At 40.5% G+C, this 24594-nt stretch overlaps 1 protein-coding gene across 12 annotated transcripts in view; it reads right to left on the bottom strand.

The window, feature by feature from the left end:
• LOC309643036 (uncharacterized protein) overlaps positions 1-24594 on the bottom strand; it is a gene marked incomplete at its 5' end in the record, with an annotated part of 739057 nt that overhangs the window by 644446 nt on the left and 70017 nt on the right. For 8 of the 12 annotated variants that reach the window (XR_014253491.1, XR_014253492.1, XR_014253493.1 and 5 more), the window contains one exon: positions 2204-2270. Coding sequence is in view for 1 of the 12 variants with exons in the window: in XM_082425414.1 (XP_082281540.1) it covers positions 2212-2270 (59 nt within the window). Of the gene's footprint in view, positions 1-656; positions 2271-5615; positions 6363-6447; positions 14244-18348; positions 21011-24594 lie in introns of those variants that run through there. The other 4 variants (XR_014253501.1, XM_082425415.1, XR_014253500.1 and 1 more) reach the window with 4 other exon arrangements.

Raw genomic sequence — 24594 nt, 5'->3', positions numbered from 1 at the left:
AATCATGAACACTGATACATAAAATCTTATTAATTATTTATTGTTACTGGTACTATTACTATAAATCACTAAATTAAGATTCTAGCTGCATACTAGTTTCAAGGTAATAATATATTTATAGAAGAAATTTTCTTTTGATTTAATGCAAAGAAAAATCTAAGGGAGATATTGAGTGTGCTGGGTACAATTTCTAATGGTTTCTCAGTGATCTAAAATCCATTTCTTTAAGTGATTCCCAAAATTGTATTCATCAGGAGAACTGGCCAACAAGAAATCTCCATCCCATCAGAGATGACATATAAAGCCTTACAATCCCAGGTCTTGTCCCAGGTTTCTTAAATAAATAATACTTTACCTCTCCCCAGGTCTGTCAGCTGCAGGTAAACAACTCCACCCTTCCCTGTTCTCGCTTAACCAGACATTCAGTTTGAAGAGAGTAGGAAGATGTGGTTTCCAACAAGGAGTCGAGACACAAGCTTTGATAGCCGCCTGTATTTCTTTTTGCAGAGGCTTCCCTGGGAATCTTTTCTGGGCAGTTTAGCACTTAAAATGTCATCATCTGACTGCTTTGATTAATTGTGGTACCATTTTCTGCATGAACCAGGTAGGGAAAGATGTTCTTTTTGTTTTTTTTTTTTAATTGATTGATTGATTGATTGATTGCTATGTTGGGTCTTCGTTTCTGTACGAGGGCTTTCCCTAGTTACGGCAAGCGGGGGCCACTCTTCATCGCGGTGCGCGGGCCTCTCACTATCGCGGCCTCTCTTGTTGCGGAAAACATGCTCCAGACGCGCAGGCTCAGTAGTTGTGGCTCACGGGCCTAGCCGCTCCGCGGCGTGTGGGATCCTCCCAGACCAGGGCTCGAACCCGTGTCCCCTGCATTAGCAGGCAGATTCTCAACCACTGCGCCACCGGGGAAGCCCATGGAAAGATGTTCTTTTCATTTTGAGTGGTCTTTTATGCTCAGAAGAAATTAGCTTGCCCCAAATGAGAGCCCTTGACACAATTAGCCAGTTCATATACCACATGTCACTTTATTAAAGTGGCAGATTTTGGAGGTGTTCTTTAATTTTATCATTTATGATAAGTTACTGTTTGAAGAAAAAGAGATGGGCCATGTTCTGGCAGAGCTTAGCCAGGCTATGCCTCTGTTGGTCAGGCTTTCTAAGTTATTCTGTGATCAGATTCACGCTTACTCATCCAGGCTTCCATCCAATGCCACCACAATCACCTGTGCTCAGTCTGACTCACTGCAGAGAAAGTGTCCCCTGGGGAAATCTTATCTGGACTTTGATGACTATATTTAATCCCAGAGGCCGGGGAGAAACTAAAGCAGAGAAGGATCATGAGGAACTGCCTGAAAGATTGGCATCACCTGAGTGTTCTACGCAAAGACTTTTTTGTAACAATTTTAGTTCAGAAATTGTCCTAGTGATAGCAGTACTGGTATAATAACTACAGTTTGGGGTACATACTATATGTCAAGCATGGTGTTCATTGTTCTATCCTATTTAAAATTTCCTAACAGCTTTGGGGAGTGATATTATTATTCTACATTACCCTCTTACAGGTGAAGAAACTGAGGCTCACGGTGGTAAAATTATTTGTTCAAGACCATATGGCAATGGTGCTAAGAACCAGGATTGTCTGAATCTAAAGCCCACACACCTGGTGTGTGTTAATGTACCCTTATATCAATCTACCAGTGCAAGTTTAATAGAGTCCAGGGAGCTTGTGTCAGAAAACCTGGGTTCTTTGTTGAATGACCATCCCATTACATGCATAGGAGCACCAAGAGTTCACTGGTCCAAAATCATTCCCACATATTTGACATGGACCTAAGATTCTTTTTTTTTGTGTGTGTGTGTGAGTAACATGCCCCTGCCCTATTTCATTCACTTGTCCAGCTTTTATCTCTCCTTATTCTCTTTTCTTAAGTTTTTATTTTATATTGGAGTACAGCCAATTAACAAATGTTGTGATAGTTTCAGGTGCACAGCAAAGCAACTCAGCCATACATACACATGTATCCATTCTCTCCCAGACTCCCCTCCCAACGCTGCCACATAACATTGAGCAGAGTTCCCTGTGCTATACAGTAGGACCTAAAATTCTTTTGAGTAACACACAGAAAGGTCAGGCTGGCATTATTATGTCCATTTTACAAACAAAGAAATTGAGGTTAAGAAGGAAAATAAATTACCTGAGGTCTTAGCTGGTAGTTAGCAGAGCCAGATCCGGCACCTGTACCAAATGCTTTTTCCACATACCTTAAAGGAAATAGGCAGAAAGAGACACGTTAAAGACAATAGGTTGGGGAAAACAGAAAACATTGATCGCTTTCTCTCTGAGCCATTTCCTTCTTATACTCAGATGCTGAGAAAATATTTGGAATTTTCAAGAGTGCAAACATCTGTGCATGCATGCACACAGCTGTGTGAACGTGGTAGGTGAGAGATGTAGATGAGCCTCACGCTCCCGCCCAGGCCCAGGTCATGGCACATGGGTGTAGGGACAGAGAAGCTGCCGGAATTCAGAATGCGGATCAGCCATCTCTATTTTCCCCATGTCATCTATCTTGGCAGCCATGGAACAGACTGACTGACTTGAGGGGGGAGGAAGGGAGAGAAGTAGTCAGAAATAAAGAAAGGAGTTCATATGATTCAGCCAGCCAAAATTATTAAAATCTATTCCTGAGGGCTTTTTTCCATTGAAAGACTTTAATAGAGCAGGGTTTGTAATCTGGCAAACGGAAGATGCCATTTTTTTTCTCACTATCTAGTGCTGTTTTGGCTAAGGAGGGTGGGAGGTATGAATACAGGAATGCAGAGATGTCAGCCAAGTCAATTATATTTTAAATTCTTACCAGATTTCCTCAAGCAAATTGATTGCCAGAAAAGACCAGTGGGCCATATAGTTATTTTTTTAATTAATTTTTATTGGAGTATAGTTGATTTACATGGGCCATATAGTTATATTTTACTCTTCTAATGGGGCCAATTGCTTCAGAATTTATGTTAGGCATATCATGTTGCCCGTCATTTTCAGTAGAAATTTAGGGGTCTAGAGTACAGAAGAAAAACACCAAACCTTCTTTTTCTTGGAAATCAATCTGGAGCTCAGAGGGGGGAGAAAACACAAAATTTCAGCTTGTCTTTGATGTGGCTGAGAAATGGCATACAACGAAGGTCCAGACAGAGGATAATACTCAAGAATTGCCTTTGCACTCCCAACTAGGCTTGAGTCTGAAAGACTCAAGAGATGGATACCCCTGGGTAGCTGAGGTGGGGAGACCAACCTTAGGCATAGATCACAACTGGAACAACAGCACACTAGGCACAGAAAGTGCTTCCTCTTTGTGGCTGACAAGTATACTTCAAGGCAGATTTATCGATTCAGCCAATTACATGCAGCTGCATGAATCTTAAGATTCAGAACTAGAGATCGGCCAAGATGGTGGAGTAGAAAGACCTTAAGCTCACCTCCTCTCACAAGCCCACCAAAATCACAATTATTTTCAAAACAACAATAGATGAAAAAGACCGGAACCTATCAGAAAAGATCTACAACTAAAGATATAAAGAAGGAACCACAGCAAGATGGGTAGACTCGTGATATAATCAAGTCCCATACCCCTGGGCGGGCAACCCACAAACTGGAGAATAATTATATTGCAGAGGTTCTCCCACAGGAGTGAGAGTTCTGAGCCCCACGTCAGGCTCCCCAGCCCAGGGGTCCTGCACCAGGAACACAAGCCCCTAGACATTTGGTTTTGAAGGCCGGCAGGGCTTAAACTCAGGAGCCCCACAGGTATAGGGGAAATAGACTTCACTCTTAAAGGGTGCACACAAAATCTCACACACACCAGGACCCAGGGCAAAAGCACTAATTGGATAGGAGCCTGGGCCAGACCTACCTTCTGGTCTTGGAGAGTCTCCGGGAGAGGTGGGGAGGTTGGGAGGGTGGGGGTGGCTGAGGCTCTCCTGGGGACGTAGATACTGGCAGCAGCCATATTCGGGAGCTTTCCATCACATGCACACTGGGCACCATTTTGGAACCCTCCCTCCAGCTCTTTAGTGCCAAGTCCTGACCCCACCCAATAGGCTGCAGTTGCCAGTGCTGGGACACTTCAGGACAAACAACTAACTGGAGAGGACACAGACCCACCCATTAGAAGACAGGCTGCCTAAAGATTTCCTGAGCCCACAAGTTCCTCTAGACATGCCCCTAGACATGGCCCTGCCCAGCAGAGGGCCAAGACCCAGCTCCACCCAAGAGTGGTCAGGCACCAGCCCTGCCCTCCAGGAATCCTGCCCTAGCCTCTAGGCCAGCCTCACCCACCAGGGGGCAGACACCAGACGCAAGAAAACCACAAACCCACAGCCTACCCTGGGATCAGTAGGACGCCGACCCTGCCCACTAGAAGGCCATATATTTTATTGCCTCCTGAAAGAGGTAGGATGTTAAGGTACCAACTCCTGTGTCACTTTCCTGCATGAGAGAAGAGGTCTGGGATGCAGGAGAGGCCAGGAAGGAGAAGACAGAAGAAACAAATGAACAAATAAAGATGAGGCTGGAATTTCCAAAGACAGCCTTTGTGAAATTTTGCAGGATTTCCTAAACCTCAAAGCATTCCTATTCCATAAGAAGGAAAATTGGAGGCCACTGCCGTATATTACCTCATTAACGCAAATGAGTGGTAAAGAAGCAATACCCCAAAACCCATTGTCATGTGAGGGATTGACTTTGCATGAATGTCAAAAATGAAGAAAACTCACATGTCTAAACCAAGCAAAAAAACAAAAACCAGGGCTCAGACCATCATTCTAGAAGTGAAAAAAAAGAAAAAATAGGTACAGAGAAAGCAAAACTGAAGACAAAGGAGCATTCAGCGCTGAGGACATTCTCTGGATCTTAGCTCTGTTCATGTAGGCAATTTGAGTGCACAGAAGGTCCCTAAACAACCCATAAGCTGAACTAAACTATAGGCAACGGTTTTCAAATCCAGCACAGAATTAGTCCTAGACTGTGAGATTCAATAGATTTAAGGTGCAGTGTGGCTACCAGTGGAGTCAGACAGCTAGTTTTGAGTGCTGGGTTGAGTGCTGGCTGGGTAAGCCCTTTAATACTATCTATCTAGCTAGCTAGCTAGCTAGCTATTTATTTATTTATTTAATTTTTGGCTGCGTTAGGTCTTCGTTGCTGCACGCGGGCTTTCTCTAGTTGCAGTGATAGGGGGCTACTCTTCGTTTACTGAATGCCATTCCTTCCTATAGACAGAATTTCATCTTTAGCTACAACATTTTGCAAGCACCAGACTAACACTGAACAGGATAATTTGCTCTTGAATCAAGCTTTGCTGAATAAGTCAAATTGTCCAGCAACTAGAATATGTTTTAAAAGTAAATCTGGAGAAGAAGCTTGACTATTCTGTATCTTTGTCAAGTAGCATTTTAATGCTTCAGATAATCTACATGCCCAAACAAAGCAGGGGCTTCTCTTTATCTCCAAAAGCAAAGTATCCTGTCACATTGGTGGCTGGAACTCCTTTCAAGCTTAGTCAGTACATTTACCATCTACTGTACTGTTTCTTGTGGGGTTTTTTATTTATTTACTTTATTTTTGGCTGCTTTGGGTCTCCGTTGCTGTGCACGGGCTTTCTTTTAGTTGCGGCGAGCGGGGGCTACTCTTCGTCGCAGTGCGCGGGCTTCTCATTGCGGTGGCTTCTCTTGTTGCAGAGCACAGGCTCTAGGCGCGCGGGCTTCAGTAGTTGTGGTACGTGGGCTCAGTAATTGTGGCTCGAAGGCTCTAGAGCACAGGCTCAGCAGTTGTGGTGCACGGGCTTAGCTGCTCCGTGGCATGTGGGATCCTCTCGGACCAGGGATCCAACCTGTGTCCCCTGCATTGGCAGGTGGATTCTTAACCACTACGCCGCCAGGGAAGCCCAGCCCTTTAATACTCTTAAGTCTCAGCTCCATCCTCTGTAAGATGAGAATAAAAATAGGATCTATTCCATAGCATTGCTGTGAGGGGTAAATATGATAATGTGTTTAAGATATTTAGCTAATATTTAAGTTTTTGGCATTTGATATTTAAGTTTTTGACATTTAAGTATTCCATAAATATCTTATTATTGTTGTTCTTGCTATCATTGTCCTCTAACTTGTTAAGCAGGAAACAGATATCTTGAAATGACATTACAATGACAAGGGGTGGGAAACATCATCAACAAAAGCCAGCATCTACCTCAAGTTGCCCCAGCTGAACTCTACTACTGTGGTCAGTTAAATATCAAATATTCATATGATCCAGCAATCCTACTCCTGGACATATATCTGGACAAAAGTATAATTCAAAAAGATACACATAGCCCTATGTTCATAGTAGCAAGACATAGAAACAACCTAAATGTTCATCGACAGATGATAAAGAAAATGTGGTACACACACACACACACACACACACACACAGGAATATTACTCAGCCATAAAAAAGAGTGAAATAATGCCATTTGCAGCAACATGGATGGACCTAGAGATTGTCATACTAAGTGAAGTCAGAGAAAGACAAATATCATGATATCACTTATATGTGGAATCTAAAATATGACACAAATGAACCTATATACAAAACAGAAACAGATTCACAGACACAGAGAACAGACTTGTAGAGGGTTGGGGGAGGGATGGATTGGGAGTTTGGGATTAGCAGATGCAAACTACTATGCATAGAATGGATAAACAGGGTCCTACTGTACAGCACAGGGAATTATATTCAATATCCTGTGACAAACCATAATGGAAAAGAATATGAAAAATAATTATATACCTATGTATAACTGAATCACTGCTGTACAGTAGAAATTAACACATAGTAAATCAACTATACTTCAATAAAATAAATTTTAAAAAATCAAATACTCAAAAAAATAGTCTCAGCCTATTTTAATGCATTAAAAGCCTATAGAAATAGGGCAAAAATAGTATTTAAAATTTTGTAACTAGAAATAAAGGTCACCACCACTTGAGCTCTCTCATTCTCCGCTGCCTGGTAGGGAAGCTGTCCACATAGAAGGCCCCTTAGTTAGCCAGAAAATGCATATTAAACTCTCCACCAACAGAATACAATTGATCCTATGGTCCCTGAACCCAGACATCCCTCCAGAAGCCTTTGGAGGGGGAGACTCAGTCAGCATCCTCAGCAGAGGAGGCAAGTGGTCTATGCAACACACGGGACAGGTAGTTGCAGGCTTCTGCGGACGTTATTTGTCCTTAGTATCACAAAGTTTCAATGTTCAAATATGTACAAGCATGACAAATGGGGGAGAATCAAATGACCATTAGGATTATAATATGTGTGAATAAGCCATTGGGATAATTTCTGCAAATAAAGGGCCATATAACTGCTAATATTCCCACCTTTTCCTAGCAATAATAATGCATCATCTGGCTAAAACAGTTCCTTAAGTACCTTATGTTCTCTGCTGGAACCAAGTCGTTAATCCCATTTATACAGCTAACAGGGAAGCTCTGAGTCCAAACTAAGGTCCTGAAGAAAAGTACTGGAATTAATGACAAAGGGGAATCATTTTTCTCTACAGCTATAAGGTTGCTTTGCCAAATAGCACTTTTTTGCTCATGAACTTTACTTTGAATACTGAATAATCTACCCAGGAAAGAAATAGTTAATACAGCCACATCAATAGTTTTCCAGCTGGTCAACCCAACATTGCTAGGACCATACAGCAACCCTTGTCCTTTACTATGTCTCTCCCTTAGCGTATCCATATTCCCATCAGCCTACAAAAGCAGAGTCAGCTTTTACAGTGTGCCAGTGAACTAGGACAGAGACCCCCATGCCATGCATGTTCGCCCCAAACTCTGCAAGGTGATGCAGTTTTAGTCTGTGACTCTCTCCACATGAGAAATAGTAGTACGTAACAGTTATATGATTTAGTGCACTCCAGTGTCAGACAGACCTGGTTTATATCCCAGCTCTATCAGCATCTGAAGTTCCCAGGTCAGTTTACATCTTTTAGGCTAGTTTTCCTTGTCTCTGAAGTGAGTGGGGAAGGAAGGAGTACTCTTAAGATTATTTGGACAATTGCTTATTAATATTAGTAATAAGTGACTGTAAAGAAGGAAGGAAGGAGGAAAGGGAGGAAGGAAGGGAGGGAGGGAGGAAGGCAGGCAGAGAGGACTCGCTGAAGAGTCGCAGCTTCACTCGAGAGACCTGCGAGAGGACAGGCTAGAGGGACCCTCCCCAAAATCCAGGGTCTCTCCTCCCAGAATCTGCCCTTGTTCTCTGTCACTGAAAAGTTCAGGAGCAGGAAAGCTGTGAACCTGAACCAAGCTCCTTCCAGGAGCCAGACCTGAGAGCTCTTCTAGCAGCAGTGACAACTCTTACTTTCTGATTTGGGTGGCGGCGTATGTGCTGTGAGCATGTTTAAAGAACACGAAGAGAGGGAGATGTTGAGTCTGTCTTATTGCCATACTCCCAACAGAGAACAGCTCTGCTGAACCACTGCATCCTTGCTCTGCAGTTACAATCCTTATTATAGGGGGAGGTTACAGCAAAGAGCTAACGGAGCTGAGTGGCAGTCATCAGCCATCCTGCCCACACGTAACCTCCAGGGGAAGCACTGCAGGATTCCTTCTCAGCATCAATAGGCAAGTGCATTTAGAGGCAGCTTCTCTCCCTATTTTGCACCCAGTGTGTGAACAGGAGGACCACACCTTATCTACAGAGAGGCTCTCAGGCCCCAGGCTCCCTGTGTCCTTAAACATAAAATAGGAGGCCTGAGCCCTTGCTTCAGGGCCACATGCTTTGTTATAAGTAGAACGACCATGTGATTTATTGTCCAAGACAACACATTGTTGAGAGTGAAAGAAAAGCACTGGTAATAATTACCAGTGAGACAAGAGGCATAAACTGGGACTGTTCTAAGCAAACAAGGATATGAGATCATCCTAAGTGATTCTAGTTAGGCTTCACACCGCAGGAACCCTCTCAAGAAGGAGGAAGCCTTCGTGCTGGTTAGCCTTCTCCCTCTGAAAACTATCTAAATTGTTTTCCCCCTTCCAATAAACAAATAAATAAATAAAAATAATGGTAACATTTTAAAATGAAATATATTAAAACTATTAATATAAAAGTAAGCAAAACAGAAAAGGACGAAAAGAAAATACTGAAAATACCACAAGTGTAGTGGGGAGAGGGAGAGAGTATCATCATTTGGTGAAAATCATTTCTTCCACACTTCCATAGGTGAAGAATAAATAAATAAATGAAAGGATGGGTAGAAAGACAAAATAATTTTATGAAAAAGGAATCATACTACACTAGATACTTTTAATAAAAGGAGTTGAATTTAATTTTACACAGAACACAAAAACGGAAAGTGAAATGAAACTAAGGAAAATGTTGAACCTCACACAAATACTTCTCTGTTACAAGAACGATGCTATATCCAAACTTCCCAGGTCCCTACAACACTGCACACTTAACCTCCTTCTGACATGACTCCAATCCCCTATAGAAATAACGTGGATTAAAGAGAAGCTAGTTTCCAGCTAAGAAAAGAACACAGCCTTGGCCGTGAGCCTGGGGAATACAAAGATGGTCCCTCTGCCCTAAAGAAGCCCCTTAAGATCCTACAGTGGGGTCTTCCACTTCCACCTTTACTCACTCGGCTGCTGAAAGGCTCCTGTAGAGTAAATATGTTGCCTGGAGAGGTTGGTCTGTTGTAGCAGAAAGAGAGCATGCAGTTAGGAATCAGGCCTTCATCCAGGCCTGCATCAGAAAGTTGTCACTGGAGCTTTTTGAGCCTTAGGTCTGCTTTCTGCGAATAGTTGATATGAGGAACCGTGAGAGACTCAGTGGTGGTGAGGGGGCAGGGGTAGCTTTGAAAGTGATGACAGGAAGGTCTGGTGGGACAGTAGCCCGTCTAGTCACTGCCTGATGAGCACAGAGCAAGTGGATGAACCAGTGGGATAGGTCACATTCCATGACCTTGGCCATGCTACTTGTCACTTAACCTTTCTGAGGCTCAGTTTCCACATCTTTAAAATGAGGATATTAATAGGAGCTAACTCACAGGGTCACTGTCAGGGTTATGAGACAGCCTATAAAAAGAGCTCAGCATGTCACCTGGCTCCTCAAAAGCATTCAAAAATGCCAACTAACAAAATAAACTAAAACAAGTAGGTTTATATGATGAGGTCTGGGGAAATCGAAGGATGGGACATTTCCTGGAATGGACATACCTGAATGGGGTTTGGGAGTGGGGAAACAGGGCTGCCCTAGAGTAGCACTATGGATACCTGAAATGGAAACTGTGGGAAGAGGGAAGCAAATTCCTCCAAGTCACGCCTTTACCTAAGCCAGCCTTGCTAAGCATGCCTCATGTCTGATTTTTACAATGCGCTTAACTCTCTGCAAACCACTACATGTGCTGGAGAAGATGCATCAGTGTGGCTTGGAAGTTATGAACCTGCACTTTGAACTCAGTCATCCACAGATATGAATGCAAGTTCTGCCTTGGATGAGCTGTGTGACCATGGGCAAGTTACTTAACCTCTTTGAGCCTGATTCTTCATCTACCAAATGGTGATAAGGATCAGTTTCATGGAGCTGTGGGGAGAAGTAAATGAGATTGTGTGTATGGTATGTCTCTCACAGGACCTGTTACCCTGTACTCAATAATCGTAACTCCTATTATTAATATTTTTATCTGTCCCTGCCTTTGAAAAGTTTATAGTATAGCTGTAGGGACAAAGCAAATACCCTGAAAAATGAGCCCACAGTAGACGACAGAGAACCATTAAGTGCTAAAATCAGGGAAACATTCAGTCAATATGTAATTACTGAACATGTAGTGTGCGCCAGGCACTGTTTTAGTAGCTGGAGATATATTAATGAATAAAGTGGACATACTCCAGTTCTTACCATCCGAGGGTACTAGTGACTCACTAAGAGTCTACACCGCCCAGCTCCCCTCCACTGCGGAAGCCCAGACCAAAAAGGCTGAATGTGGGGCCTTGTCTCTAAGAGACATCCAGCTCTCAAATAAGCAGGAAGAAAATGATCTTCAGGTGCTCACCTTCTGTTTACCATCTCCTTCTTAGCTAATATAACCTGCAGAAACTTGTAGGAAGCTCAGATAATTCCCAGATCCAAAATCTCAGAGCCAAGAGTTGTCATCCTGAGACCCGTGGTCTGAGCGTCCCCAGACTCTCAAACCGACCATGGAGGCCACCTAAAGGTCTGAATGCCCTCGATTAAGAGTTGTGTGAATGTGAACACATAGCTAACTTCTCTGATTCTCATTTCCTTCATCTGTAAAATAGTGATAAAAGGAGGGCGCATCTCCTAGCATTTCTATGAATAATAAGTGAAATGATGCACGTGAGCTTGCCTAATGCAGTACCTGGTGCAGAGTGAAGTCTTGATCAATATATGTTTAATGTAAGAAAATGCAACTTATTCATGCATTTGCTCATATATGCAGAACCTGTCAAGTGAGTAACTATAATTTATTGAAGAAGTGCTTACAATTTATATAAAGAACATTATTTAAATTGTAAGACCTAGAAATACATGAAAGAGCAGTCTCTTTCAAACAGCTCTCGGGCTTATCCAAAGCTGTGCAGCTCTAATGAGAGCCCAATAATAATTGACACTATGCTGCGACTGGCCTTTCTGAGCTCTGGTTCTAGGCCCCCTGCCATTTGCCCCCTCAACTCCTTCCTCCTGTGCCCCACAGGGACAGAGGACCCTGTCTCTACTTTGGTTTCGTTGAGCTCTCAGACCAATAAGGATGGACCTATCCCCGTATCTTGGGGTTACAGAGACTTCCCCAAATATTCTCACAGTTTCCAACCTCTAATAACAGACTTAGTGACAGTCTCAAATCATTCCCTCTGTGAAGGAAAGTGACACCTCTCCAAGTCACCTAGCAGAAGCCACTCTGCTGAGCATAGAGTTTTCCTAGATGGGCAAATTAAATTCTAACTGCTGCTCTGAGATTAAGGAGGAAGTGGGGGGGATCAAAATGATGTGATTTGATTTCAGTGTCCTCAAAATATGGTTCAAAGACCATCCATCAGAATCACCTGGAGGATTCTGAGACTCAATGATCTAGTTATTGGAGTTGACTGATGATAAGAATTTCAGAAAAGGAAAGGAGAAAATCAAATATGATCCATAATCCTTCTCCCACCACCCAAAGATTTACACACGATTATCTTTGAAGAAGGTATCTCTGTCAGCCCAATTAAGTGTGTGCTGGATAAACCTGAACCCAAAACTCTCCTGACTCACAAGTATGCACCCTGGAGAGGGGCGTCCCTTTGGAAACTTCTCCTCCTTTTTGCCTTTCTTCTTCCAAGATGGATTCATGGGCACAATTACCTTCTTGACAGATTTCCGTCCTCAGTGATAAATCTCTTTTCTGCCAGATTGACTTAGATGATGTAGTATGCATGGGAAAAAAGAAAAAAATCTCTAGACCCTAAACTTACCTCTCTCTCTTTTTAAAATTTTACATCTGCAGGTATCGTGGCTCTCAAAGCTTGTCCATTTATTTAAGACCATTAAAAGAAAAATGATCAAATATTTTATCCCCAGGCATAAACATGACAAAGAAAGAAAAAGGATGACTACTGACAGTCATTTGTAATATTATAGTGTTCTGGCATGCTATAAGTTTTTCAACCTTAAACAAGAGACATTTTGATGTCTTTAATAGAGTTATCTTTATGCACCTTTTTCTCCCTTTCTGTTTCAAAACTGCTGATTTTTTTAAATCCCTGGTTCTCTCACTATTGCACACAGCTCTAAATTTCAAAGCCAGGGTCCACCTGGAGGATGCTCGGTTTATTGTGTGGGCACTCACAGCTGATGGCAAGCAGAGGCTCTCAAAGGCTGAAACTTTGCTGTCTGCTCCCTGCAGAAAGTTTTCACCCTGTGAAGGCCAAAAGGCACTGAGGCGCTCCAACTCTAAGAAGTTAGCTCAATAATAATAATAATCTCTTAGATATACATCATAAGGATTAAGGTCTTTCTAATCACGTAAAACCAAATCCCACCCCTGCCATTCTAGAGATGTGAAATTGAGGAACTGACTTAGTTTCTCTAAGCTTCAGTTTCTTCTTCCATAGGATGTAAGTGACAACAGTACCCACCTTCTAGGGCAGTGGGAATATTAAATAACACTGGGCTTGTACAAGGCTTAGCAGGGGCCTGGGACACACCACGTGCTCTGTAAATGGTGGTTACAGATGTGTGGATGTTTTCTTGCTCTCCTCCTCGTCCCTGCCTCTTGTCACTGTGTAAGCAAAGAAATGTCTTTAGCGCTAGAGGCAAACCCAATCAAAACAGGGGAATCCTGCTGTTTGACTAATGCGGTCTCCACCTGAGACTCTCCCTCTGGCTCGTAACCAGCCTCCTGATGTTCCTGGAGCCTCTTCATCTCACACCTCCATCCAATGGGCATATGCATTTGCTTTCTAATTAATCTTTCTTTATTTCTATTACTCTGTGATACCCATGAAAAAAGCCCATTCAGAAAATAAAAGTGTTTTAAAATTCCTCACTACACAAAAAGTGTAAGACTGCACAATACAAAGAAACTTCAGTCACCAACCTAGGAGTATTGATCTATTTGATAACACTGAAGAAAAATTAAACAGTCTTTTCAAATGGCCAAAGGAGCAAAAATCATACCATCGAGGGAAAGCAGTAAGAAATTTGTTTGGAGGATGATGGAATAAGAAGGGACTGTGAATATAAAAATGATGGCAGTATATTGATCAATATTTCTATAAAAATATAAACATTTACTACCTATATGATGGTGTGACTTACAGGATCTATAAAAGTGTCTCTGCATAAAACCTCCTCTGATTTCACTTGGAGAGGGCTGTACATATTAATTACAACATTGAGAAAATACTATATTTTTAAAATATATTGCCATAATAATACCTAATTGTAAAAATCATTGGACAGGGCTTTTGGATATGAGTTAAGCCAGCCCACTCTCTCCACACGACAGTCCACAAACTATTCCAATAATCCTGTCCCTTGTGAACATTAACATGTCCATGTAGCCTGGGATAAGTTGTGTCTGAAAGGCAATGTGAAACACAACTTATCAGATTTCAATCACCAGCATCAGGATGTCCCATGGTTACTAGCTTCTGAGGTTCTGTGACGTTATTATGACAACAAGTCTTCTCTCTCTGATAATCAACATTACCCAGGAAAAGTCATCCTCTTGTGCATAAAAATGTGTCCAGCATCACTTATCCTCTTTTGCTCTCTTTTGTTTCTTCCCTATCACTTTTTTGTCCACTCTGTCAAGAAGCCCTTGGATTTGCATGACACCAAAAAGAGGTTGGAAATTTATTATATGTGCATCTCGAAGAGTTCAAAATATAAAACCACTCACATATTCATTGCTCTCTTGTTCTAAATCCATAAATCTCTAGCCCCAGTGTGATTTCGTGATTTTCCAGTGTTAGTTCTCTTTAAATCGCTTGCTTTCTCTCTAGGGGTTCTTTATTCCAAAAGATGTAGCCCTTCACTTCTATTTTTACATCTTGCTATCTCTCAGATCATGAGCTAGTAGATAACACGGCAAAACTTCAAATGTGGCTCCCTCTTTCACTGAAGGGAGAAGAGGTTGGAGCTTTAGCTACATTACTCTAAACGTAGCCCAAATTCTATTTGTCCCGAAAGGGTCTCTGTTACTGCATGCCCCGTTTCCTCTGGGAATGCTATTTTGTTCATAGTAAATAAAAGGAAATGTATATGAGTGTCTCTGCTGATCTTCAGAAGTCAAAGCAGCCCTCATGGATAAAGGATGCATATTTATAAATCTGAGCCTGGTGGAGGAAAGGAGGAAGCCATGTGAGTGCTGAGTAGAGTGATTATGTCACAGTCCTCCATCCTCTCTTTCTAACCACAGTCACTTAAGTAAGCCACTTGGGAGTATGCTGCTGATGGTGGTCACCTCGACTACCCCTTGCAACCATGCCTGATGGGACAGTGGAAGCTCAATGCCTTTGGCATGGTGTTGCCTTATTATGTGAGGGATTAAATCAAATTTAAAAAACCAAAGCCACCAACTGCTGATTCTTTAATGCTACAACACTATTAGAGTCCAGTTCTTTCCAGGAGCTGGGGTGAGTGTTTTCATTAAATAGACTTTCTACCCCAAATACCTAGATATACACATGCACACCCCTGGGTTCCAAAGGTCCATGGTGGCAGGGAGCTCTCAGAGCAATGAGTACTATGGTCTCCCAGCTCGACATATACCATCCAGAGTAAACTTTAAAAAATAGGTAATGTAATTCCAGCTTCCTTGACTTGGAACGAGGTCAAAACTTCATGCTGTGTCCTGTACACTCCGTTTGATTTTTCTACTAGCTCTCAGAGCAACAAAGGTAAGTGAATTTGTTATCTGCCTATGTGGCCCTGGTCTGACAGGTTTCTCCTGGAAAGTGATCAGCACGTTTTCAAGCATTAAACTCTACATTAACCTCTCCTCTCTTGCTGCTGCCCAGCTCTGCTCCTTATCCATATCTAGAATAAACCTAATTCTTTCTTTGTCCTAACTTGAATTGTCCCTGACATCTGGAAAATGAGCAATATCTCTGGGGCTAAAATAAAACTTAGTTCACATCTGAATGAAGCATAATTTCTTTCTCTGGAAGATGCATAATTTTCACTCTGATAATCCGAGCATTTGATATTTTTGCATCTTTTATCCAAGTTTCCAAATTTTTAACCAGCCTGGACCAGAGAGACATGACATGGAAGCAAAGCAAGCTCATTACAGATCTAAGCAACCATGCTGTGGATGGGGCTTAGAGCTGGACCTGAGCCCCTTGGTGCTGATTCAGCTGTGTTCCTCACACCCTGGCTCATTTGCGCCAGTCCCACAAGCTCTCTGATACTCAGTTTCTTCTTTTATAAGTGCCTTGGTCTGCTGATGAGAACCACAGTTATTTTATAGGTCTTGTGAAAGATGGGCTAGAAAGAGAACTCCTGGAAGAGGACTCACAATGGCCCAGTATAGGCCATCCACAAAGCTCTGAGGATCCAAGGTACAAGGGAAGATGCCCAGAGGGAGATTTTGAGCACTGGGGCATGACTGGATCCTTCTGAGGAAGCCGTAGTAGTGATTGCTGGAGCATCAGGCCTCAGTGAACATTACATGGCATCTGCCCAGACCTGTTCATAAGCTCATATAAGACTCCCCCTAGGGACACCAAAATATTTTAGGGAACTTTCAGCAAACTTAAGTCTTATGGGAGAAGCAGGGATGAGAGACAGTGATATGTGTGGTTTTAACCCAACTCAACCTGTAGGCTGGTACAGTTTCAGGGGAGCCTGGGCTGCATGCAGGGTAGATTCCAACAGCCTGAGACACAGAATGTCTTGAGCAGTGTTTGTAAAACAGCAAATGTCTAATACTCAACTCCAAAAATTCCAATTCAGTAGGTCCAGAAAGGATCCAGGCTTCTGTATCTTTATCAAGTTCCACAGACGACTCTAAAGGACAGCCAGGACTTGGATCCATTGGACTAGATGGTCTCAAAAGACCAGCACAGAAATAAACTGACGGATTTTTTAAAATATTCTATAAAATCATTTCTTTATTTTTATTTGCTGTTTGCATATTTTGTCTATATTGAATCTTTTCCTGTGATCTAGTATCTATATTCAGGGCTCACCATTCCTCACTTCCATCTTTCTACCTCACACCCATTTTTGGAAAGTGCCTTAAAAGAGTGAAAGCCCACTGTGAAAGTCCTGACCTATAATATCCTACAATATGGAAAACCTCTTGAAGAAAAGTAAGGACAAGTTCTTTCCTTCTCTCCTGCCTATTGTGATTTCCTTCCTTTCTTCTCTCCGTTCTCATTAGTCTGTGGCTGCCCAGGATTTAACCACTAGTATAAACTCCATGTCTCCTATCTGTCCAGATAAGAGCCTGTTTTGGTGAGACTTAAGGCTGCAAGGAGTAAGAAGGCATCCATGAGGCCAACCCCTTTGTGGGGTTCCAGCCTGTCCCTCCCCTCACCCACAGCCCAATACAGGTCTGGTCATCACTTCAGCTCTCACGTAGAAATGCCCAAAGGGGAATAGATTCTAATTTTCCTCTGAAACTTAGAAATGTTCAGTATTGCCTAAATTCAAGAGCTCTCCATTGGCACTTATTTACATCATTCTCTATCCTTACAGGGACTATGTGAAAATGAGGGAAAGTGGGGAGTATAAAATAGAGCCATTACATCCCACCAGTGTCTTAAGGTAACTAGCAATGTAAAAGTTTAAACACCCTTCTAAAACATCCAAAGTTAACAGGAAATATAAATCTTTCTGATTCAGTAATTGGTACTGGTGGGCACATGACCCAAGCAGGGTCAATAAGAGTCTCTTATTTGGATTGACATGGATTCTGGATGGCAAAAGAGTTGTACTCTTCCACTGAAATAATAAACTTGTAAGCCTATATATTCTAGGGATCATGTCACTGCATAGTAGGAAGCCTTCTCAAGAAGGAAACCAGCTTAGAAGGATGAAAATTCAAGAGATGAAGAAAGATAAGAACCTAAAGGCATTATCTAAAATAGCTGCACCTGAAGACAAATCCACCCATTGGACTTCCCAGTTATGACAGCCAAAGGTAAAAATGACAGCCTTCCATTGCTGGCCCTAAATCTAGTCAATTTGTTATAAAATCTTATCTGTACTACCTCTCAAATGCCTCTTGACGGTGTCACATTACTCTCCATTCTAACTTCTAAAGCCTTAGTTCAGGTCTGTGTCCTCCCTGCCCAGACTCCTTCAACAACTTCCCCCCCCCCCCCACATCTACTTCTTTCTTTCTCCTCCAGGGTATCCTCCATCCTGTCACCAGTATTATCTTCTAAAACCCAAATTAAATTATTTGTTTCCCTCAAAAATACTTAGGGATCTTCATTGCTGATAGTTATAATTTTATCTCTTTCTCCAGCAGGGATCTTTTAAATTTTTTCAAATCAAATATTATGTAGACCTTCAGTGTATAAAACCAAAATATTATGCAAATCTCAAGGCATATAAATGAATGTAGAAAGAGAGAAAGAAGAAGGCAATAGAAAAGAGGGCAGTAAAACTCCACTCACTCAACTTCCCCATGTCCCAGGTAGTGAGCCCAGAGATACTTCTAAGGATCCCTGGTTCTCTAAAGAATACAATTTCAAAACATAAAATCAAATAAATATTTTACACTTTGCAGAAAAATCCAGTATATTCTTTCCCCCAATCCTTCCCCAAATCACACATACCTACCTTCTCAGCTTCACTGATCATATTTTAAATTGACTCTCATTGAGCTGTCCTTAGGGGTGCAATGTTGGTATACTGGGTGCTGGACTCAGGCCTCAGTTAGTTGTTTTGCACCTGAGAAACTTCTATTCCAGAAGAAGAGAAGATTAAAGCCAAAACAGGAAATAAATACCAAAATTAAACCTGGAAAGGAATGGGAAAAAGCCTCTAAAATGAAACAGCAAATCAGATAGGAAGCTGAATAAACATAATAAAGAACATATCTGGAGAGCCAGCAATGAGATCTCTGTACCAGGAAACTGAACTCCAGTCTAAGAGCTTACTTCTTGATCACAACCATCTGCAAAATTCTTCCTCTTATGATGTCTTCTTAAGATAGCCAAATTATAACAAACTATACCAGATACCATAACTTGTTCCCAAAAGGTACTCCAAGTTCTCAACCGATGAAAGTTCATTATGCATCCTTGGAAATGTTATTGCCTCTGCCTGAAATTTCAAATCTCTTTCTCTAAATTCCCAGTCATTTTTTTTTATAAATTCTGTTTTTATTTTTATTTTTATTTATTTATTTATCTTTTATTTATTTTTGGCTGTGTTGGGTCTTCGTTGCTGTGCACAGGCTTTCTCTAGTTGCGGTGAGCGGGGGCTACTTGCTCCACAGCATGTGGGATCTTCCCCGACCAGAGATCGAACCGGTGTCCCCTGCATTGGCAGGTGGATTCTTAACCACTGTGCCACGAGGGGAGTCCCCAGTCATTCTTCAAGATGTATTTACAAGAAAAAAGCTTCCTGAATTCTCCAGGCAGCTACAGGTTTCCTCCTTTCTGAATATTGTACATCACCTTCTTAACATACACCCACTGTTATTGTAATTATTATAATGTGTCCTTTCTCTTGATCTAAATGGCATTTAATCTCATTCTTCTTCCTAGCTCCTATAGCACCCAACTCAGTGCCTGACACTTTATCAAACTCTCAACAAGCAAATGTTGAAAGAAGGAGCCATGAAATCATGTATTACATGAGTCTCATTTCTTAGCATAGTGAACAATATCTCAATAAATTGATTTCTTTTTATCCTTCATTATTCTCAAACATTTTTGAGTTTAGCAATCCCATTCAGCTATTAATCTTAATATTATTTTTTAAAAGATATACAAGAACATATTGAATAATGAAATCCCACTGTGGCAAAGTTAATTGGAAATATCTGTCAATGCTGGAATCTGATGCCCAGTCCAACACAGTTGTTTCTTACAGACTTGATCTCATGGAATTCATCAGAAGACCTAAATCAAAGGGAATCAAAAACTCAAAGAAAGAAGTCAAGTTGAGGGGAAGGGAGATCTAAACCATCCCTGATTCAAAGTAGACTAAACCCAAAGAATGCAAAAGGAAATAAATAATGAAAACTACAACAGAAACAAACAAAATAGAGAGTAGAAAAATGACAGAGAAAAATCAACAAAGCCAAAAACTGGTTCATTGAAGAGATAACAAAATTGACAACCCTTTAAGGTAGACTGGAGAGAGAGAGAGACAGAGAGAGAGAAGTGAAACTACAAAATTCAGGAATCAAGAGAGGACATCACAACTGAGTACACAAAAGTAAAATATATAATAAGGGAATACTATGAACAAGAGTATGTTAATAAATTAGGTAACTTAGACAAAACTGATAAATTCTTGACACAAATTACTGAAACTGGCTCAAGAAGAATTAGACAATCTGAATTGATCTATAAAAGCAAAGAGATCAACTTAGTAATTTAAGAACTTATCACAAAGAAAGTCCAGGCGTACATGGCTTCACTGATGAATTACATCAGAGGTTCACAGAAGAATTGATGCCAATACTTCACAAATTGTTCCCAAAAAAAGAAAACAGGAAGAAACACTTCCCAACTCATTCTATGAGGCCAGAATTATCTTGATACCAACACCAGACAAACATACCACAAGAAGAAAAAATATACAAACCAATATACCCTACAAATACAGAATCAAAAATTCTCAGCAAAGTACTAGAAAACCAAATCTAGCAAGATATAAAAAGGATTATCGATCAGAAAACTTACACAAGTCTCTTAGATAGACTCATCCAACAGAGGGCAGATAGCAGAACCAAGAAGAACTACAGTCCTGCAGCCTGTGGAACAAAAACCACATTCACAGGAAGATAGACAAGATGAAAAGGCAGAGGGCTATGTACCAGATGAAGAAAAAAAATAAAACCTCAGAAAAACAACCAAATGAAGTGGAGATAGGCAACCTTCCAGAAAAAGAATTCAGAATGATAGTGAAGATGATCCAGCACCTCAGAAAAACAATGGAGGCAAAGATCGAGAAGATGCAAGAAATGTTTAACAAAGACCTAGAAGAATTAAAGAACAAACAAACAGAAATAAACAATACAATAACTGAAATGAAAACTACACTAGAAGGAATCGATAGCAGAATAACTGAGGCAGAAGAACGGAAAAGTGACCTGGAAGACAGAAGGGTGGAATTCACTGCTATGGAACAGACTAAAGAAAAAAGAATGAAAAGAAATGAAGACAGCCAAAGAGACCGCTGGGACAACATTAAACGCAACAACATTCGCATTACAGGGGTCCCAGAAGGACAAGAGAGAGAGCAAGGACCTGAGAAAATAATTGAAGAGATTATAGTCGAAAACTTCCTTAACATGGGAAAGGAAATAGCCACCCAAGTCCAGGAAGAACACAGAGTCCCATACAGGATATACCCAAGGAGAAACACGCCGAGACACATAGTAATCAAAGTGGCAAAAATTAAAGACAAAGAAAAATTATTGAAAGCAGCAAGGGAAAAATGACAAATAACATACAAGGGAACTCCCATGAGGTTAACAGCTGATTTATCAGCAGAAACTCTAGAAGCCAGAAGGGAGTGGCATGATATACTTAAAGTGATGAAAGGGAAGAACCTACAACCAAGATTACTCTACCCGGCAAGGATCTCATTTAGATTTCATGGAGAAATCAAAAGCTTTACAGACAAGCAAAAGCTAAGAGAATTCAGCACTACCAAACCAGCTCTACAACAAATGCTAAAGGAACTTCTCTAAGTGGGAAACACAAGAGAAGAAAAGGACCTACAAAAGCAAACACAAAACAATTAAGAAAATGGTCATAGGAACATACATATCGATAATTACCTTAAACATGAATGGATTAAATGCTCCAACCAAAAGACACAGGCTTGCTGAATGGATACAAAAACAAGACCCATATATATGCTGTCTACAAGAGACCCACTTTAGACCTAGGAACACATATAGACTGAGAGTGAGGGGATGGAAAAAGATATTCCATGCAAATGGAAATCAAAAGAAAGCTGGAGTAGCTATACTCATATCAGATAAAATAGACTTTAAAATAAAGAATGTTACAAGAGACAAGGAAGGACACTACATAATGATCAAGGGATCAATCCAAGAAGAAGGTATAACAATTATAAATATATATGCACCCAACATAGGAGCACCTCAATACATAAGGCAACTGCTAACAGCTATAAAAGAGGAGATGGACAGTAACACAATAATAGTGGGGGACTTTAACACCTCACTTACACCAATGGACAGATCATCCAAAATGAAAATAAATAAGGAAACAGAAGCTTTAAATGACACAATAGACCAGATAGATTTAATTGATTTTTATGGGACATTCCATCTGAAAAGAGCAGATTACACTTTCTTCTCAAGTGCACATGGAACATTCTCCAGGATAGATCACATCTTGGGTCACAAATCAAGCCTCAGTAAATTTAAGAAAATTGAAATCATATCAAGCATCTTTTCTGACCACAACGCTATGAGATTAGAAATCAATTACAGGGAAAAAAATGTAAAAAACACAAACACATGGAGGCTAAACAACACGTTACTAAATAACCAAGAGATCACTGAAGAAATCAAAGAGGAAATCAAAAAATACCTAGAGACAAATGACAATGAAAACACGACGATCCAAAACCTATGCGATGCAGCAAAAGCAGTTCTAAGAGGGAAGTTTATACCTATACAAGCCTACCTCAAGAAACAAGAAAAATCTCAAATAAACAATCTAACCTTACACCTAAAGGAACTAGAGAAAGAAGAACAAATAAAACCCAAAGTTAGCAGAAGGAAAGAAATCATAAAGATCAGAGCAGAAATAAAGAAATAGAAACAAAGAAGATGATAGAAAACATCAATAAAACTAAAAGCTGGTTCTTTGAGAAGATAAACAAAATTGATAAACCATTAGCCAGACTCATCAACAAAAAGAGGGAGAGGACTCAAATGAATAAAATTAGAAATGAAAAAGGAGAAGTTACAACAGACACCGCAGAAATACAAAGCATCCTAAGAGACTACTACAAGCAACTCTATGCCAATAAAATGGACAACCTGGAAGAAATGGACAAATTCTTAGAAAGGTATAACCTTCCAAGGCTGAAGCAGGAAGAAATAGAAAATATGAACAAACCAATCACAAGTAATGAAATTGAAACTGTGATTAAAAATCTTCCAACAAACAAAAGTCCAGGACCAGATGGCTTCACAGATGAATTCTATCAAACATTTAGAGAAGAGCTAACACCTATCCTTCTCAAACTCTTCAAGAAAACTGCAGAGGAAGGAACACTCCCAAACTCATTATACAAGGCCACCATCACCCTGATACCAAAACCAGACAAAGATACTAGAAACAAAGAAAATTAGAGACCAATATCAGTGATGAATATAGATGCAAAAATTCTCAACAAAATACTAGCAAACAGAATCCAACAATACATTAAAAGGATCATACACCAGGATCAAGTGGGATTTATCCCAGGGATGCAAGGATTCTTCAATATATGCAGTCAATCAGTGTGATACACCATGTTAACAAACTGAAGAATAAAAACAATATGATCATCTCAATAGATGCAGAAAAAGCTTTTGACATAATTCAACACCCATTTATCATAAAAACTCTCCAGAAAGTGGGCATAGAGGGAACCTACCTCAACATAATAAAGGCCATATATGACAAACCCACAGCAAACATCATTCTCAATGGTGAAAAACTGAACGCATTTCCTCTAACATCAGGAACAAAACAAGGATATGCACCCTCACCACTATTATTCAGCATAATTTTGGAAGCCCTAGCCACGACAATCAGAGAAGAAAAAGAAATAAAAGGAATACAAATTGGAAAAGAAGAAGTAAAACTGTCATTGTTTGCAGATGACATGATACTATACATAGAGAATCCTAAAAATGCTACCAGAAAACTACTAGAGCTAATCAATGAATTTGGTAAAGTTGCAGGATACAAAATTAATGCACAGAAATCTCTTGCGTTCCTATGCACTAATGATGAAAAATATGAAAGAGAAATTAAGGAAACACTCCCATTTCCCATTGCAACAAAAAGAATAAAATATCTAGGAATAAACCTACCTAGGGAGACAAAAGACCTGTATGCAGAAAACTATAAGACACTGATGAAAGAAATTAAAGATGATACCAACAGATGGAGAGATATACCATGTTCTTGGATTGGAAGAATCAATATTGTGAAAATGACTCTACTACCCAAAGCAATCTACACATTTGATGCAATCCCTATCAAATTACCAATGGCAATTTTTACAGAACTAGAACAAAAAATCTTAAAATTTGTATGGAGACACAAAAGACCCCGAATAGCCAAAGCAGTCTTGAGGGAAAAAAACGGAGCTGGAGGAATCAGACTCCCTGACTTCAGGCTATACTACAAAGCTACAGTAATCAAGACAATATGGTACTGGCACAAAAACAGAAACATAGATCAATGGAACAGGATAGAAAGCCCAGAGATAAACCCACGCACCTATGGTCAACTAATTTATGAAAAAGGAGGCAAGGATATACAATGGAGAAAAGACAGTCTCTTCAATAAGTGGTGCTGGGAAAACTGGACAGCTACATGTAAAAGAATGAAATTAGAACATTCCCTAACACCATACACAAAAATAAACTCAAAATGGATTAGAGACCTAAATGTAAGACCGGACACTACAAAACTCTTAGAGGAAAACATAGGAAGAACACTCTTTGACATAAGTCACAGCAAGATCTTTTTTGATCCACCTCCTAGAGTAATGGAAATAAAAACAAAAATAAACAAATGGGACCTAATGAAACTTGAAAGCTTTTGCACAGCAAAGGAAGCCATAAACAAGACGAAAAGACAACCCTCA

The sequence above is a fragment of the Balaenoptera physalus genome (assembly GCF_965194825.1).
Source record: "Balaenoptera physalus genome assembly, chromosome: 14".
NCBI lineage: Eukaryota > Metazoa > Chordata > Mammalia > Artiodactyla > Balaenopteridae > Balaenoptera > Balaenoptera physalus.
This window is presented reverse-complemented; position numbering and strand designations above follow the sequence as displayed.